Source organism: Schistocerca gregaria, chromosome 1 (assembly GCF_023897955.1).
Source record: "Schistocerca gregaria isolate iqSchGreg1 chromosome 1, iqSchGreg1.2, whole genome shotgun sequence".
In the NCBI taxonomy this organism is placed as follows: domain Eukaryota; kingdom Metazoa; phylum Arthropoda; class Insecta; order Orthoptera; family Acrididae; genus Schistocerca; species Schistocerca gregaria.
Window position 1 is genome coordinate 373,095,557 of NC_064920.1, and position 19,963 is coordinate 373,115,519.

General features: G+C 39.8%; 1 protein-coding gene across 2 annotated transcripts in view; it reads right to left on the reverse strand.

Annotated features, from left to right (window-relative positions):
• LOC126347021 (replication stress response regulator SDE2) overlaps positions 1-753 on the reverse strand; it is a 59,541-nt gene extending 58,788 nt beyond the window's left edge. Inside the window, exon 1 of one of the 2 annotated variants that reach the window (XM_050002236.1) lies at positions 210-753. In XM_050002236.1, the coding sequence (XP_049858193.1) occupies positions 210-302 (93 nt within the window). In that variant the 5' untranslated portion in view covers positions 303-753. Of the gene's footprint in view, positions 1-187 lie in introns of both variants that reach the window. The other variant, XM_050002237.1, reaches the window with a different exon arrangement.
• Between the last annotated feature and the right edge of the window lie 19,210 nt (positions 754-19,963).

Sequence of the window (19,963 nt, forward strand, 5' to 3'; positions counted from 1 at the left end):
TTAAAGACATCTGAATGTCACACGTCGGTATGTAAGACTGACGTTTCCCTTGTAACAAGCAGTCAGGTAGCAAATCATTTCAAAAGTATCACCGAAGAAATAAATTTATTATTATCAGACAACAGCTGCAAGGCGCTCTGCTAAAATCACTAGTACTAGTAATTACAATGGATAAACATGTTACTACCTGGAGTAGGAAGCTAACGTACCGTCCATTCCGAAACTTCAGTGATGATTTTCTCGTACGTCGCTGGTATTTCCACATCCACGACACGTTTCATGTACTGCAATTGAATAGACATAATTGTCCTCCTCTTCCCTCAGTTGGTAAACAATCTACACAAGAACTCACAAATACAACTCCTCCACAGATTTTACTACCAATCAAGTGAATTAACTATCTGAGAAATTGAGAATGTTTCTTATTGGCTGCAGTATCTTTGATTTTAGGAAGGCAAGGAAGTTAGACTCAATGGTAGTTCCTGAAACGGCTAATCACATTGGATGTCCGCCACATCACTTAACGGCACCTTCCCGTCAGGATTCATTGGCATTGTCTGTCATCAATTGACTTTGGGCAGTATCGAACGTTGAACATGAGGTTATGAGTTACCATTCGTGATAAAAAAAAATCGCAGTACAGCTTCGAAATTGCGGAACACTAATCGTCACGTCACGTCTCGTCCCGTCAAAACATTCTGCAATACATTTCAAATAGCGGCATCCACATTGGCATCCCCGTCACAGTCTAATATATACAGTCGCGACACTCTCGCTGATTTTTATTACACGCCGCGACAACAGCACCCCAAGCGGTGGAGAAGGTGCGTTGCTGAATACGGTATTCAGTACATGTAAACAGTATCGTTTATATTCATTTTTAAGATGGTTTTTACGAAAGGCAGCGTATGTAGCGTAATCAATTGCAGTAATAGTAGGAAGAAGACACCACATTTGTCATTCTTCAGGTTTCCTAAGGACTGTGAGAAGTATGAAACATCACAATAGAGCGCTCTTTATTTAGGATTTTTTTCTAAATTGTATTGAATTACTGAATTTGTTTTCTTTTTTAGGAGCAAGAAATGGTTAATAAATAGTAGAAGACAGGACCCGCTACAAAAAGATGTTCTTTATTTGCACAATAACGTGAAGTTTTGTGTGTTACATTTCGAGTCAAACCAGTTCTGAGCGCGGAAAAGAAGACAGTGGTATGAAATGCAGTTCCTACGTTATTTGACGAGCCGAATAAGCCACAATTAGTGCGATGAAGAGAAAATTGCCATACAAACGTGAATGTGTTACTGCAAAAACAATAAAACTGTCTCCTGACACAGAAGAAACAGCTACCACAAGTGTTACTATACGAGAGACGCACATAAAATCTGCAACACAGACATCTTTTGAAGATGAAATGCTTAGATTACGTGAAATTATTTGCGTGTTGGAAAATCGTGTGAAATGTAAAAACGTGCAAATCATTAGACTTCGTACAAAATTACTACGTGACATGGAAAGTGCCCATCGTAAAAATAAACTGCAACCACAACGTCACAGGACACAGGTACAAAAGAACAAGCTCATTTTAAAAAGTATTGGTTCCAAGTACTTGAAAAAAAAGCTCTCGATTTATTGATAAGCCAGATCAGTATACCATTGAATGGAAAACGTGGTGCGAGATGGAAAGATGAAACTAAATTATTTGCACTCAATTTGTTGTATTATAGTCCTCAGGCATACAGTTTTTATCACACTGTTTTAGCCTTCCATCAGTACCTACGTACCTTACAAAGGTATGTAAAAGAAAAACAATTAAATTGTGGGATAAATAATAACATATTTCATCTTTTAAAGCTGAAAGTGCAGTAGTTACCAGAGACTGGTATAATTGTTAATCTGTCTATGGATGAGATGTCATCAATGGAAAATTTGATATATGACAGCTCTAGGGATAGTGTTATTGGATTTGAAAACACGGGTTTCATATGTACATCTGTGGTTGCTAATGTTGCATTAGTATAATGATTAACGGCATCTTCTCAAATTTTAAATGGCCATTAGTAAATTATTTCTCCAAAGGACCAGTAGGAGCCACCCATCTGGCTCACATATTTTTTGAAGTTGTCAAAAAACTCACAGAGATTGGTTTGGTTGTAAAAACAAGTGTGACTGACCAAGGCTCGAATGTTGTGGAGTGGAGGCACATACTGGATATCATACCAGTTAATTCGTGCTTAGTATACGAAGGGAGTAAGATCTACTTTTTTATGACACCCCACACTTGGTAAAAAGCATATGTAATAATTTATTTAGGTTTAACATTATCCACACAACAGATGAAGGAGGGATTGGCACTGCTTCATGGAAGGACATTCTTCAGTTGTACTCAAGTGATCGTGAAAAGAAGTACAAGTTGGCCCCCAAGCTCACTAAAAGAGTTGTCCAGCTGCCAGCATTTTCAAAAATGAAGGTAAGCACTGCAGTTCGTGTATTGCATCATACAGTAGCAGCAGGCATTGAAAAAGTTGAAACTTCCTGGCAGATTAAAACTGTGTGCCTGACCGAGACTCGAACTCGGGTCCCGAGTTCGAGTCTCGGTCGGGCACACAGTTTTAATCTGCCAGGAAGTTTCATATCAGCGCACACTCCGCTGCAGAGTGAAAATCTCATTTTGATTGAGAAAGTTGTTACTTGTGGCACCACATCATCATCTGCTACTGCTGCTGCAGATTTTTGCCATAAAGTAAACGATATTTTTGACATTTTTAATGCATATAGTGTTAAAGGGCCTGTATCCTTAAGGAACTGCATTACAAGTGCCTCAAGACATTTGGAAATATTAAAGACACTGGAGCCATGAATACAGTTTGGAAATTTGTAGATGTTGAGGGGAAAGATTTTTCATTAGGATTAGGCGTGTTAAAGGACTTCTGTGTAACATAAGCGCTTTGAACATGTTTGTTGATGATGTTTTGGATGGAACCAAGTTATATTTATTAACACGCAAAATTAATCAAGATCCACTGGAAAACTTTTTCTCAGTGGTAAGGCATAAAGGTGGTTTTTCTAGCAACCCATCACCAAGACAGTTTTGTGAGGCATTCATCACTTGTGCTTTAAGCAAATTAATGAACACACACACAGTGTAGCTCCTTCCAATTGTAAGGGGATCAACTGGGGTCAGCCAATAGTGGATATGAAAGCAGCGTCCAAATTACTTGTTTCACCACTGTTGGACACCAGCAACAAGAGTTCAGTGATCAGACTACCAAATGTGGAAATCCAAACAGACCTCGGAGAGGCAAACAGCATGAGATACGTGTTTCGTTATGTATTAAAGTAACTGCTTACAATTCATGACTGTTATAAATGTAGGACAGTACTTGTAGATGGCAGTCGAGACTTAGACACAAATGACAAAGTTTATTGTCATTGTAAAAGTTATGAAGGCAACTTTGGAAGCCTATTTATTTGTACAAAAGATGTCAAAGAATTTTTAACTCATTGTAAGAGTAAGATGACTTCTACTTTTGATGAATATGCTCACATAAGTAATTGTGGTGATTTCTTTGTGAACATGTTGATGAACATCCCCAATTTTCCATCTGGGTGCTGTGCTGAAACCAAGCTGCTGTTAATAAGACTGTTTGTGAAAGTGAGGCTCTTTTACATTATTAAATTCAGGAATCAAGACTTAGTCTTTAGGAGCCATAGAAGAAATAAAAAAGTGATGAAGCTGGCTCATTTGGGTTGCTAAAGTGTTAGGACTGACTCATTCATTTAATTTTATTTTCGTTAAATGTATCGATGGGATATAATAAAGTTTTAAAGCAGTCAGGCTTTTTATTGAGATACCACAAAGAATAAGATGGAAATTGTATTTTTGGAAGCAGGCTTCCTTCAAAGCAGAACGTAATGAAAAGTGATGTGTCGCTTCATTTTTACACAAGGAGGAGCATCTATATACTTCATATGTGGGACATACAGTGTGTATTCTCTTACTTTCAGTGGAATTAGTGCGACTGTATGCTACTTCTTAATTATTTTTTCAAGAATATGTTGCAGCTTATGTCACTTCATTCAATAGTTCGTGCTGTGTTTACTTATATTTCACGATCGCAAAAATATACAATTATTTTGTAAATTACGTACAAAATGAATTAAAAACAAACATTATTTTTACGTAGTATCTACGGTCAGGGGAAGGCTAGCTTTCTGGCCGCTAGGGGCGCTACTGTCACTTGAACTCTCAAATGGTAACAAGTTTCACACCAGTAAGTGTCGCGACTGTATATATTAGACTGTGGCCCCGTCCCGTCGCATCATGGCACTGTCAACTGTCAAGTGTCAAGGTTTCTCAGGAAGAATTTTTTGATGGTTGATGTCATCCGTCTGTTGCTGATCACGTGATCCCCTAGCTCGTTTCCTCCCGATACACGTCTACTTGCAGATCTTATTTCCTTTCATCATCATGTTCCATAGTTGATACCAGTTGTTTGTTGTTCATTGTTTGTTATAAATAATTTTGCTTCGTTACTTATTTTCTTAAATTTTTTAATAAATGGCTAAAGATTATCTGAAGCAGTGAGGTAACAGTCTGAATTGTAGGACTGGAGCGTGCTAATTTGTTTGCCCTCTACTACATTCAGAAAGTAAATTTTTATAAGTAGCGCCACCGAATTAAATATTTTACAGTTAAATGGACTAAAAGAATGTACAAAAAAAGTCACCTGCGAGTCCCTTTCCACAGGTGTGAATTCTTCCATTCAAAATTACACATACAAAAATTAGAGACAAAATATTGCAAGACAGACAGGGTTATAAATTTCAAATATCCAGGTGAAATCCTTGAAATTATAGGAAGGGAAAAGATCTCACACAAGACTTGACTACAAAAAATGAAGAGAGCCCACAGCATAACATAAGAGATATGTAATAACAAATGCATGTCAATTGAAACGAAGACCAGACACTACAGCACTGTAATTAAGCCTGAAATACCATATGCAAGTGAGGCACTAACATTCCATATGAAAAGTGACATGGAAAGTGTGTTGAAGGGAGAACACAAAATTATGAGAAAAAATCTTGGTCGAAAGCAGAGACAAGAGGGAAACACATTACACTCTAGTAAGACCACAGAGAAAACGTCAAACATAGCAGCAGTTAGAAAAGAAGGTTAACATTCAAAAAGTACATCAGCAGGCTACTGTTAGCAAAGCTCACCAACAGACTTCTAACATATGTACAAGGGTCAAGTCAACAATACCATTGGTCATACCAGTCAAACTTCATCTTGAACAAGCGCAAGTCGATACAATAGAAACTGAAGAGACAAACATGTACAGAAATGATAGATACAAGTGGAATGTTAGATCAGAAAATGAACTCCCAAAGACATTAAAGACAAAATGAGAGAATCACGGAAGATCAGAAATTATGCTCAAGTGAGGCATAATGCTGTATGTAATCGTACAGGGTCCCAACACAAGTAATAATACTGCCCTGGGCGGAGCTGATACTACCGCTAAGCACCCAGTGCTTCTTATTCGCTGCTAGAGTGGTGTTTAATGTTAATTTTTACTGTTCCTGTTAATACCTATTAAAAGACCGAATATAGGACTGGAATTGGAACCCCCATTTTTATTACATATTCGTGTAGCAAGTAAAGAAATATGAATGTTTTAATTGGACCACTTTTTTCGCTTTGTGATAGATGGCGCTGTAATAGTCACAAACGTAATAAGTATGTGGTATCACATAACATACTGCCAGTGTGGACGGTATTTGCTTCGTGATACATTACATGTTAAAATGGACCGTTTATCAATTAGGAAAAAGGTCAATATCGTGTTGATGTATGGCTATTGGGATCAAATTTGCCCAACGGGTGTGTGCTATGTATGCTGCTCGGTATCCCGGACGACGTCATCCAAGTGTCCGGACCATTCGCAGGATAGTTATGTTATTTAAGGAAACAGGAAGTGTTCAGCCACATGTGAAATGTCAACCACGACCTGCAACAAATGATGATGCCCAAGTAGGTGTTTTAGCTGCTGTCGCGGCTAATCCGTCATCAGTAGCAGACAAATTACGTGAGAATCGGGAATCTCAAAACCGTCGGTGTTGAGAATGCTACATCAACATCGATTGCACTCGTGCCATATTTCTATGCACCAGGAAATGCGTGGCTACGACTTTGAACGTTATGTACAGATCTGCCACTGGTCACAAAAGAAATTATGGGACAGAGACAGATTTTTTGCACGCGTTCCATTTAGCGACGAAGCGTCATTCACTAACAGTGGTAATTTAAACCGGCATAATATGCACTATTGGACAACGGAAAATCCACGATGCCTGCTACAGGTGGAACATCAAACGACCTTGGCGGGTTAATGTATGGTGCGGCATTATGGGAGGAAGGATAATTGGCCCCAATTTTATCGATAGCAAGCTAAATGGTGTAATATAGACTCTAAGACAAAGAATAAATCGTCCAGTTTTTTCTGAAACTGTAATAATTTGATTGTTTATAGACGTAAATCACATCAACCAATTTCCGCCCCATCAGGATAATTCTTTCATGGTGCATGGTTTTTTTTTTGTCTTAGAGTACATCTTCTGGTTTATCCCACACCCATGACACTATCAGAGGCCAGTCATTGTAAGTTTTCTGGACCATTAGTTCGTTACGGCTTAATACTCGTAAAAGTCCTGAGTATTGCAGTCATAACAGTGTGTGTATAGTGGCTGTCTGTAACATTACTGGGAGCATGTCGCAATGTCTTTTTGTATCAACACTTTTGTAACGCCATAACATGATGCCGAGCATGGGCATAGCCTGTCTATGTGGATGTTCACTTGTTGTAGCATACAGGGTGGTCCACTGATCGTGACCGGGACAAATATCTCACGAAATAACGGTCAAACGAAAAAACTACAAAGAAAGAAAATTGTCTAGCTTGAAGGGGGAAACCAGATGGCGCTATGGTTGGCCCGCTAGATGGCGCTGCTATAGGCCAAACGGATATCAATGGCGTTTTTTAAAATAGAAACTCCCATTTTTTATTAGATATTCGTGTAGTATGCAAAGAAATACTAATCTTTTAGCTGGACCACTTTTTTCACTTTGTGATAGTGGGCGCTTTAATAGTCACAAACAAATGGCTCACAATTTTAGACAAACAGTTGGCAACAGGGAGGTTTTTTAAACTGCAAATACAGAACTTAGGTACGTTTCAATATTTTATTTCGGTTGTTCCAATGTGATACATGTACTTTTGTGAACTTATCATTTCTGAGAATGCATGCTGTTACAGCGCGATTACCTGTAAATACCACATTAATACAATAAATGCTCAAAATGATGTCCGTCAACCTCAATACATTTGGCAATACTTATAACGACATTCCTCTCAACAGCGAGTAGTTCGCCTTCCGTAATGTTCGCACAGGCATTGACAATGTGCTGATTCATGTTGTCAGGCGTTGTCAATGGATCACAATAGCAAATGTCCTTCAACTTTCCCCACAGAAAAAATCTGGGGATGTCAGATCTGGTGAACGTGGGGCCATGGTATGGTGCTTCGACGACCAATGCACCTGTCATGAAATATGCTTTTCAATACCACTTCAACCAATCACGTGCTATGTTGGAAGTACATCGCCATTCTGTCATGCAGTGAAACATCTTGTAGTAATATCGGTAATACATTACGTAGGAAATCAGCATACATTGCACCATTTAGATTGCCATCGATAAAATGGGGGTCAATTATGCTTCCTTCCATAATGCCGCACCATACATTAACCCACTAAGGTGGCTGATGTTCCACTCGTCATCGTGGATTTTCCATTGCCCAGTAGTGCATAGTATGTAGGCTTACATTACTGCTGTTGGTGTATGACGGTTCATCCCTAAATAGAACGCGTGCAAAAAATCTTTCATCGTCCCGTAAATGCTCTTCTGCCCAGTGGCAGAACTGTACACGACGTTCAAAGTCGTCGCCATGCATTTCCTGGTGCATAGAAATATGGTACAGAAACAATTGATGTTAATGTAGCATTCTCAACACCGACGTTTTGGAAATTCCCGATTCTCGCGCAATTTGTCTGCTACTGATATGCGGATTAGCTGCGACAGCAGCTAAAACACCTACTTGGGCATTATCATTTGTTGCAGGTCGTGGATGACGTTTCACATGTTGCTGAACACATCCTGTTTCCTTAAATGACATAACTATCCTGCGAACGGTCCTGACACTTGGTTGCTGTCGTCCAGGATACCGAGCAGCATAATTAGCACACGCCCGTTGGGCATTTTGGTTCTAATAACCATACATCAACACGATATCGACTTTTCCCACAATTGGTAAACGGTCCATTTTAACATGGGTAATGTATTGCGAAGCAAATACCGTCCGCACTGGCGGAATGTTACGTGATACCACGTGCTTATACATTTGTAACTATTACAGCACCGTCTATCACAAAGCGAAAAAAGTGGTCCAATTAAAACATTCATATTTCTTTACGTACTACACGAATATGTAGTAAAAATTGGGGGTTCCTGTTTTAATAACGCAATTGATATCCCTTTGACCTATGGCAGCGCCATCTAGCGGGACAACCATAGCGCCATCTGGTTTCCCTCTTGAAGCTAGACGAGTATTTTTTTCGTTTGCTGCTTATTTCGTGAAATATTTGCCGCGGTCACTATCAATCCCATATATGGCAGTTCCAGTTCCATGTACGCTGGCACTAGTAAAAAAAAAACTAATGGCAGATGCAATTTTTCCACATAAAACTTCTCAAACTGCTGTGTAAAGTCCTAACAAGACCAAAGCTCTGGTGCCGTCCGGAGTGGCCAAGCGGTTCTAGGCGCTGTAGTCTGGAACCGCGCGACCGCTACGGTCACAGGTTCGAATCCTGCCTCGGGCATGGATGTGTGTGATGTCCTTAGCTTAGTTAGGTTTAAGTAGTTGTAAGTCTAGTGGACAGATGACCTCACATGTTAAGTCCCATAGAGCTTGGAGCCATTTGAACCATAGCTCTGGCCAGGTGTACTGGTGGGTCCTTGCAAGTGCGCTGATGTCACACTTATGCCCAGTCTCGCGTAGTTCCCTCTCTCTCTCTCTCTCTCTCTCTCTCTCTCTCTCTCTCTCTAATATTCGAATATTGGGAACCAACATACCAAAACATGCAGACAGAAGTTTTTATCTCTCTTCAGAATACAGTGTTCTTATTGGCTAATGCTGGAGACGAAGGGAGAGTTGACACAGTTCTGCTATCAAAAATACTGTGCAATAAGCCATTTACATTACCTTATTAAATTAATTGTTAGGAATGTACATGAGTCAAATAGATCGCTTGCATTACTCATCGCCACCTTACAATGATCCTTCTTCATAAAGAAACAAAAAAACTAATTTTCAACATTTTAGTATCACACACAAACATTATGCAAATCAAGTAATGAAATTTCCGCCACAAATATATCACACTGCTAATTGTATGCGAGGTCCTGTATGCACCGATGTATGAGAGCACAAACACACTCCTCCATCACAACTTTTCCACTATACATTTTTGGTGAAAAACTAGCAATTCTAAGGCGCATGCTGTCCACTGACTACAGGGCAGCTCTGTCCGCACTGACCATGAGAGAGACCCACACCCAAACATATCCCTTTGACCTATGGCAGCTCCATCTAGCGGGCCAACCATAGTGTCATCTGGTTTCCCTCTTCAAGCTAGATGAGTTTCGTTCTTTGTAGTTTTTTCGTTTGATGCTTATTTCGTGAGATATTTGGCCCAGTCACTATCAATGGACCACCCTGTATATGGCAGTTCCAGTTCCATGCACACTGGCTGAAATGAAATTCTCGTGCAGTTGTTCTTTTATTATTTTCGTAGTTTGACTTGAGGTAAAAAAGTGCAGCTTGTGGTATTATTTGTGCAATTTTTTCCTATGTGGAAACGTTTGTGTAACTTGATAGTCAGAAATCAGGAACAGAGAGAGATTTCCCCTGTGTCATTGGAACAGGTTTCCAAACAACTACAACAAGAAGTATTCTGACAGCAGGAAGAATGCGACTGAAAAAGGTAGCCGAAAAGTCAACCTACCAAAGGAATACATTTCAATTTTAATCAGCTTTGTATAGCTTATAGAGTAGATCGGGGACATACTTTTTCATTCAGGGCCACACGACCATTAAGTAGATGAAACACCTTCTTTGAACAAAAAACTAGTTTAAGTTTTTGAATAAATGTTGTTGAAACAGTAATGGATATAAAAAGAACTAGAAATAAAAGTACTATAGTTTTTAATTCGCGGCCGGCCAGAGTGGTCGAATGGTTCTAGGCGCTTCAGTCTTGAACCGCGCGACAGCTATGGTTGCAGGTTCGAATCCTGTCTCGGGGATGGATGTGTGTGTTGTCCTTAGGTTAGTTAGGTTTAAGTAGTTCTAAGTTCTAGGGAACTGATGACCTCAGATGTTAAGTCCCATAGTGCTCAGAGCCATTCTTTTAATTCGCATTACAACGGTCACCAAAATTTGTCAACAAAAGTATTTTTTCGAAATCCCCTTTCCCACGCTGTTTTGTTTTTCATTTCGACATTTGACAAATAGCAAAACGTATACCATCATTAATGCCAAATTCAGTCATATATGATAAAACAGTATTCCAAAGCTTCATGTGGGTGTGCTAGTGCTTGGTGGGCAACATGAAAATGTATTCAGCATATTTTTAACATGAACAATTGTGTGCTTCCTTTACAAGCGAATAATTCAAAATTCCACCTGCAAAAACACAAGAGCTATCAGGCATAGCATCGGAAGCAACGGCCTTCACCTTCACTTCATTCTTCTCCTTGGTCCCAGTATTGATTTCATTATTACCATTGGCCTTGTAAACTCCAGTGAAAGAGCACTGAACATGCCTATAAATAGTGGGATAGGGGGGGGGGGACACCAGTGCAAATTTTTGTTGTGGGTTGCTTACATTCAGAGGCAACTATACATTCAGGGGCAACCCAATTGTTCTCTTTTGATTGACAAATCCTTAACCTGTTGTTCTGCTAAGAAGATTATGACCCCGTCGGCAAAATCTGTCCTTTTGATTGACTGGCCCTTAACCTATTGTTCGGTGAAATGGTTCTCCAAACAAACCTCTAACCATCCCCCTCTCCTTCCTCTTCCCCTTCCTCCACCCCATTCCCCTGGGAACTCCCCTCACAGATAAAATCATACTTTTGATATCAATTTCATTGACAAATTAATTAAATCGATCAGTTAACTAACCTCTGCCCTCTGGGAAACCTTCCAGCCCTCATCCTGGAAATGGGTGTTAAAATGACTCATTTGATCGCCCCATTTGGCGGGAAATCGATTGTAGTGCATGGAATACTGTTTAAACATTTTAGACAATGTGTGTAACATTGTTAATTTAAAGAATTTATGGGATGCAAGGCAGTGTATGGAATATAGTTTATTTATCTACCTAATTAAAGAATTTGGTGGGAAATGGATCACAATGTATAGAATATTGTTTAAACAATTTCTTGTAGACAAAGCAATGTGTGGAATATTGTTTGTATTACAATTTATGGCATACAAGGTGGTGTTTGGAATTTAGTTTATTTATTTAGTTAAAGAATTTGTCAGGAAATTGACTGCAGTGTATAGAATACTGTCTTTTTAAACAATTTATGGGATTCAAGGTGGTGTAAGAAATATAGTTTATTTAAAGAATTTTTCAGAAACTAGAGTGCAGTATGGAATATCCAAACAATTGCATGGAAACACTGAGAAGGCTCAGTTCATATCTGCTGCTGCAGTTAGGGATGTTAAGGCTCATATTTTTTTCCTCACTTTTCGAAGCACACTGATGTCTAAGAACAGATGGGAAAATCAGAACAATTACATAGGTATCTACATGCTCATGACATATTTCGAAATCCACCGCCACTCTCAGTAGACAGACAAATTACTAGACTCTCAGTGACAAACTATTTTGTTCAGATCGAGAAACATACACCAGTCATATTGCACTGACAGTTAAACCCTGCAAAAGGGGTCTACAGCTCATGAATGGAATGAAGTGCAGTATAGTAGCCACTGTTTGGGGTCTTCCATGCGTGCATGTATCATCAGGGCACTACCACGAAAACTGCCCAATGCCCTAATTACAGATCACATTACTAAATATCATTGCCTACTTAGATCTCGTGGGCCCCAAACAAAGCATCAAGCAATGGAATTCTGTTGATCGTAAAGTACAGACTCGCTTCCTGTCTCTGTCTTTCTCAGGAGGCCACTCCCTGTTTATTTCTGAGAACCAATATCCCAAAACATGCAGACAGAGGTTTTTATCTCTCTTCAGAATATAGTGTTCTTATTGGCTAATGCTGGAGACAAAGGGAGAGCTGATGCAGTTCTGATATCAAAAATACAATTCAATAAGCCATTTGCACTACCCTATCAAATTAATTATTAGCAATTTACTTGAGTCAAATAGTTCGCTCAAAACACTCACCTCCACCTTACAATGATCCTTCTTCATAAAAAAACTAATTTTCAACATTTTACTATTACACACAAACATTATGCAAATCAAGTAATGAAATTTCCGCCACAAATATATCACACTGCTAAATGTATCTAAGGTCTTGTATGCACCAATGAGTGAGAGCACAAACACACTCCTCCATCACAACGTTCCCATTAAGCATTTCTGGTGAAAAACTAGCAATTCTGAGGCGTGTGCTGTCCACTGACTACAGGGCAGCTCTTTCCGCACTGACCAGGAGAGAGACCCACACCCACACAGGCCATGCCTCTCTGTACCAAACACATTCATGCAGTGATGTACAGAGAGCACTAAACATGACACACTTAAACAACAACCCAATCCATAGTAGTAGTAGTAGTAGTAGCTGTTGTAGCTAGATGTCAGAAAAAGGTATCAATTGGGAATCTGACGTCGCGATTGGGTTTTTCAAGCATCATAGAACTCCTAAATTGGTTTTCTCCACTACATTCGGAGGTAGGAAGGGCTGCTGCATGATGGACAGAGACAACAGAAAATACCACTCCAAGATAGAGTCCACTGTGATGTATTGAAAAGCACTAAACACAACACACTTAAGCCGTGACCCATTTCGTAGCATTAGATGTCAAGGGTAGATGTCAGAGATCGCTGAAAACACTTTCACATCGTGCACATTCACCTTCCTCATGTCTACATGCAGTGCACCTGTCCCCTAATTTACCATCAGTGTACACCAACGTTTACAGTTCGTTGAAAACTACTGTCATGATCGTAGCCGCAGTCATGGATGTGTGTGTATGACAGGGTGCACCACTCTTGGTCCTGGAGGGTGTCGGGCGGGGCGGAGGGGGGGAGGGATTGGAGTGGTAGGAATTTGGATATTATTACACACAGTGCAAGCACCCATCATTTTGAATCTTCTCTCCTGCAACACACACGTCTGCTTCTGTTGCCCTCACCCAGCGCACTGGTCACTTCGCCAGCCCTCACTGCCATGAGCAACATCAGACAGGTCAGAGCATTATTTGTGCCTGTCACATACTGAGATAATCAATTGCTTCCAGTTGCCGATCCCTCATTACCACCGCTGCATCCAGCCTTGGTGTACTGTGGAACAAGTAGCTATAAATTGAATGTATACAGCAGTTCTAAACAATTCTACCCAGACATAGACCCAACTGTTTAAAGAAAACAATTTGCCCAATCTGAGGCAGCGATGTTATTGGCAATACACCTCGAATTCTTCACGTGAAATATAGATTCCCCCTTTTTGTAAAAGTCAGTTTGAAGACAGGAGAAATCGAAGCGCACAAGCTTTTCTCCCCATCGCTGAAGTATCGTTACTTGTTGTAAAAATCCTGTAACAGTATGGCATAGGTTTCATTACTTCTAAGTATTTGCTCATCAGGTAAGAAAAAATTTTTGCCTTATTTATTACATCATGCATCACAGGACTACAATATTAAACTAATTTCTGGCTCATGACAGTGCTTAGATCTACAACTGTCACAGGATGGCTCCTCGCTTTCGAACCTTTTCGTAAGGTAACCAAATGTCTCATAATATACAAAGTTTCTTAAGGTAACAACACAGAGAAGTTGTATATATAAGGTTTGTACTGCGTATCACTTCATAAATTCGGTAATACATCTGATTTTATTATGATGGTTGTCTCTCCCTGTGTAGGTGAGAGATTCCAACATCATTAAAAGATATCATCGCAGCGGAAAAAACGCTAAGTCAAGAATCATATCCGTGGTGCCCTAAGCACCACCTCCACCTGCCAGGCGGCATGTCACCGATATCAAATTTATAGGCAAATTAATGAAACTGATCATGAGAGTGACTTTGCATTGTGAGGATTTTTTCTTTTTCAGTAGTCAGATTACACTCACCACGTAGTTCAAATGGGAACCCTGGAGGAAAGACGATGTTCTTTTCTAGCAACACTATTGAGAACCGACATTTGAAGCTGACCGCAGAAGAATTCTACCGCCGGCAACATACATTTCGCGTAAGGACAGCATTATTAAAAACACGATCACAACAACTGTGTCAACGTCACCCTGCATAAAAAGCGGCCTTGGTTCCACAGGATATACAAGAGTTTCTGGCAGCGTTAAGCTTTCTGGCAGAAATGCTGTATGCGATTTGTAATCGAGTTTCTCCATTCAACCACATACTTGCGTTGGACCCTATGGAGACGTATTTTAATGATTACAGCCTCTGGTGAATCATATTCGTGGCACTCTCATAACTCGAAGCAAGTCACCTTTTTCGAACCTATCTGCTGCAGTAAGACTCCATCGTGATTTTAGAGAGTCCCTATGCATCTTGTAAGTGTTTCTCAGTCGTTCCCTGCCACCACTCCAGCTTTGCGTGTGTGATCGTTCCAATTTAAGTGAGAACTGAGCAGAAGTCAGGGAGCGCTATATCTAACATCTCCTGCACCCCGTGCAGAAACAGGGAAGAAGTGTCAAAGCTCCGCCAATGGTGTACAATGTGTAAGGTCGGCGCCAAAACGAATCTTTCTCCTGTAATATGAGGTAGTATAAAAGATAGTACGAACAGTTATGATAGTGTTTCTTATTGGGAAAATTAGGAAGACTCCACATCATACAGCAACTGAAAGAAGGACGAGGATTTTGCTACTGCATTTCAATTCGTTTCTAAACTACATACAAGTACTACAGTCTCAAGATCTGCATCCCTCAGGGTGCGTTCTCGTCTGTCACTCAAACGTCATGTCATCGTTATTTTGGACCATCCAGTACAGAAAAACAAAGAACTATAAAACCTCTGTTAACTTCATCTGAAAGAGAACTCGATAAGATTTTAACCACATCTCTCTCTTCCGACAGATCGAAAACAAATACCGTCGGTTTGCTGGCATGGAGCGTATGTGGTGATTCTATTAAATATAATATATTGATCCATTGGGGCAGATGGCCAGTGATCAAAATCGCTTGCACAGACCAGTGTAAAATTTCAGCACCTGTACTGCAGGAGGACTATAATTCACAGACTATCCACCGCAAGAGAACGTCCATGTATTGTTGTTCGATATATTGTTTTATTTCCTGCAGTAACATATTTCGTACACTGCCACACATTTTGTTTTTTTCCGCCACGACTTCGAAGTCTGTGTCAGGTTCAAAACTGACATAAACGCGTTTCGACCCATTGGTTCTCACAGAAAATGGACATTGCATGGTGTAAATCATGTTGCCGCTGCTCCCAAAACACTGGATGATCGAAATTAAAGACAGTCACAACATAAGAAAATTGGAAGAGTTTTGCGGTATTGTGGAGCAATTACAAACTGCAGTCTGAGGATGACTGACAACATCTACATTTAAACCCATCTTTCACAGTGATGGGACAGCTCATGGTTCAGTGTTACGTGTCGATTGATACCTCATATTGCAGTCATGTTCGCGATCACTTTTTCGATGCTTGCGATACCTGGGAGGTACTGCCTGGCCAACAAGAGTCTTTCTCCATCTCAAACAATCGACGTCATTATGTGGTAATCAACAGCATACCAGTGGATGGATGGTATGGAAAAGACACCAACGATGTATTGTAATAAGCATCACAATTGATAGTGTGATCAATTTTAGAAGTTTTATCAGTTTGTTACAGTGCCGACCAGTGACACAGCAGCATGCTTCCTAATTTCTGTATCATCAATAAACTTCTCCTCCTCTACACTGCGAGTACCATTGCGAATGTGTGCAGATGATGTGCAGTTCGTCCATTCATTATTAATTCTTGGACATATACATCAAAGTATACCAGACAGTCATCTACATATTTCTATCACTTCTATCATAGTGCGTAATGTACGATTACGATTGCCCATCGTTCACTATGTGGATGGTAGTCACAGAAAGATCTCCTTGAATTCTCTTTGACGAACACTCCCTGCAGGACTGTCACCAATTTAATCTGTGTTTAAATAAACAATATTATACACATTTTCTAAATTGTTTAAACAATATTCCATGCAATCAGTTACCCAACAAATTCTTTAAATAAATAAATAAACTATATTGTCTAAATTGTTTAAACAATATTGCATGCACTTTAATAGATTTCCCTCCTAATGAATGACCAACTGAGTCTTTTTGCCAACAATTTCCAGGAGGGGGATGGGAGGGACTGGTTTCATTAATTGATCGATTTAATTAAATAGTCAATCAAATTGATATCAAAAGTGTGCTTGTATTGCCAAGGCGAGCTCCCAAAGGGATAGGGGAGGGGCAGGAGGAGGGGGAGAGGCAGGGGTGGGGGAAAAATAGGTTAAGGACCTGTCAACCAGATGAACAGATTATCTGCAGGGTGTCCATCCTCCTAGCAGAGCAATAGGTTAAGGACCTGTCAATCAAAAGAGAACAATATGTTTGCCCCTGATCATATACTTGCGCCTGATGTAGGCAACCCGCAGTGTACTCTGAGACATAGTTTGCCCTACTATTTTCTATTTATGTTCTATTCTCATTAAGAACTAAATAGCTTAAACCTACCATATGTAGTGAAAACTTGCTTCTTTTCTTTTTAAAAAAAGGTGTCTTTCTCAAGCAGTGTGTAATTTCAATAACGTGGGATGTTCCTTTCCCTTATAAACGTTGTTTATATGACCATCAATATTGACTTTCTGGAAAGTGTCCAAAATTTCCATTTGCTACTTCCTCAACCACTTTCTTCCTGGTGTCTACAGCCTTGTTGTGCAACTTCCATTACACTCTATATTGAACCGTTATTTCCCAATGATTAAAACAATATTTGAGGACTGCTGCAGCCCCTTTACAACAGACCACCAGGAAAAATAACTGCCTCTTTCCTTTTCTTTCTCAAGTTAGTCACTCACCAAAAACATGGATAAGCAGATCTGGCTATGTAACATGTTGTTCTTCCTCTGTTTATCTGCACATGTTGGATTGCACCAACTGTCCCCCTGGACATAGTTTGAAATAAAATAGAGAATAAACTATGAATAGACTTATACTTAAACAAAGCAAAACGAGAACACTTGTTACACATGAGATATGGACAGGTACGTTGCAGACAAATGCATGCTAGTTTTTCAGTGCAGAAATGAGGTTCATGCTACCTGTTCAGTAACATTGTCTGGCTTCCTGTAGTAGTCTGACAACGAAAAGACTCTACTGAGCTGTAATTACCAAGGATTCTCCTCCCATGCTATAGCTATTCCTACAGATGACTTTGTAACAATGATTTTTATGACCTTGTAAAAGCTGTTAGCCTGTTCTGACGGTTCATCATCTAAATGGTTTGAGATCTTTTTTCTATATTCTTTATAAGCCACTTTATTCAGACAAGGCAGTCACTATCATTCTTCTCTCTAAGCTGCTATAACAGAATCTCAAAATCTTGTAATAAGACATAATATGGTTATAAGTGGTCAACGGAACTATCTACCACCGCATCACTTCTGGTAAATCTTGCGAGGTCTCAATCTCAGGTAATCCAGATACATGCTTCCTACCCTTGGCTGCATAAATTAGGTCCTCTACTTGAGATACTTGGAACTGAGAACCTCATAACAATCTTTCATTACCACTTCCTCCCTAAATGCTTGTCAGTAAATTTATTATTTATGTTATAGTATATCAATGAGCCTAAGGAACTCGTATTTTAAAAAAAATAAGCACTCTCTCTGTTATAGACTTTCTCACAATGGAGTTAACTACAGTATCTCATCCAAAAACACATGTATCATCCAGATAGCATGCTTGAAGTGAATATCAAACTCTGATATATCAAATACTGATACCGGTAAATTTATATACACTTGAATAAAAAAATCGTAACGCCAAGACGGACGTGTGCGACATATACGAAAGTTGTTAGTAGTGTTTCTACATCTGAAAGATGATATCTGCTCTAATTTCGGCCTAGACGATAGAGAGTGGCGCTAGTAGCGCCACTGTGATGATGCAAATTAGGTTAGTTACCTTTGAGATTGGACGTGGAGAGTTAGTCAAGAATACTTATCAGCGGCAGTGATGCCATTATCAACACCGCATCGAAATTGAACGAGTTTGTGTAATAGGGCTATGAGAAGTTCAATGTTCCTTCTGCTATGTTGCATAACGACTTGCCAGGAATATAACCACTGTACGTAACTGGCACAGAAAGTTTATGGTGCTATAAAAATTTTCAACAAATTACCAGATGAAATAAAATGTCTGACAGAATGCAGTAATAGCTTCAAAAATAAATTGAAATCATATCTCCTTGACAACTCCTTCCTCGCCCTAGATGAATTCTTGAATAGTAATAAATAAATATATAAATATAGTATATGGATTTTGTGCCATCTAAGATAATGGGATAAATAATAAAAATATTAATCTTTAACTGTTTATTTATACATATTAAAAAATCTTGTTACATATGTGCAGTTCTTGTGCACCTGACACATTCCACATCGTAACGGCTACTGTACCATGCGATTAATCAATGGAACAAGCAGCCAATTATCAATTAACTAACTAATTAAATTGCTGGCAGTGGTGGTCACGAAAATGTAAAGCCGCAAGAATACCAGGCCTGGAAAGCGACATGGCACTGCTGGGAGGGAAGACCATTGTCTTCAGCTTATGGCTCTGGCATATCATACTGCATCTGCATCAGGAATTTGAGCAGCAGTTGTCACCACAGTGACGCAATAAACTGTAACCAATCGAGTACTTCAAGGTCAGCTACGAGCCAGGTACGCTGTGGTGTGCATTCCGCTGACCGCATACCACCCCCACATGCGACTTCAGTGAGAGCTCTTTCATGGACTGGATGGGGGTCTGTTGTGTTTTCAGAAGAAAATCGGTTCAGTCTCAGTGCTAGTGATGGCGATTTGTTGGTTAGAAGCAGCCCAGTTAAGGGCCTTAACCAACCTGTTTGGGTGCTAGACACAGGATCTGCATCTGGAGTTATAGTCCAGGGGTGCAATTCTGTATGGCAGCAGGAACACCCTCGTGTTTATCTGAGGCACCCTGACTGCAAAATTGTATGTCAATCTGGTGATTCGATCTGTAGAGCTGCCACTCATAAATAACATTCCAGGGAGTTTTCCAACAGTATAACACTCACCCGCATACCACTGCTGTAACTGAACATCCTCTACAAATTGTCGACATGTTGCCTTGGTCTGCTGAATCACCAGTTCTGTCCCCAGTCAAGCACATGTGGGACATCATCAGATGACAACTCCAGTGTCATCGATAAACAGTATTAACCATCCCTGTACTGACCAACCAAGTGCAAACGGCATGGAACTCCAAGCCACAAACTGACATCTGATAACTGTGCAACACTATGGATGCATGCCTGCATGTTTCCAGTCAACACTCTGATGGCTACACCGGTTATTAACATACCAGAATTT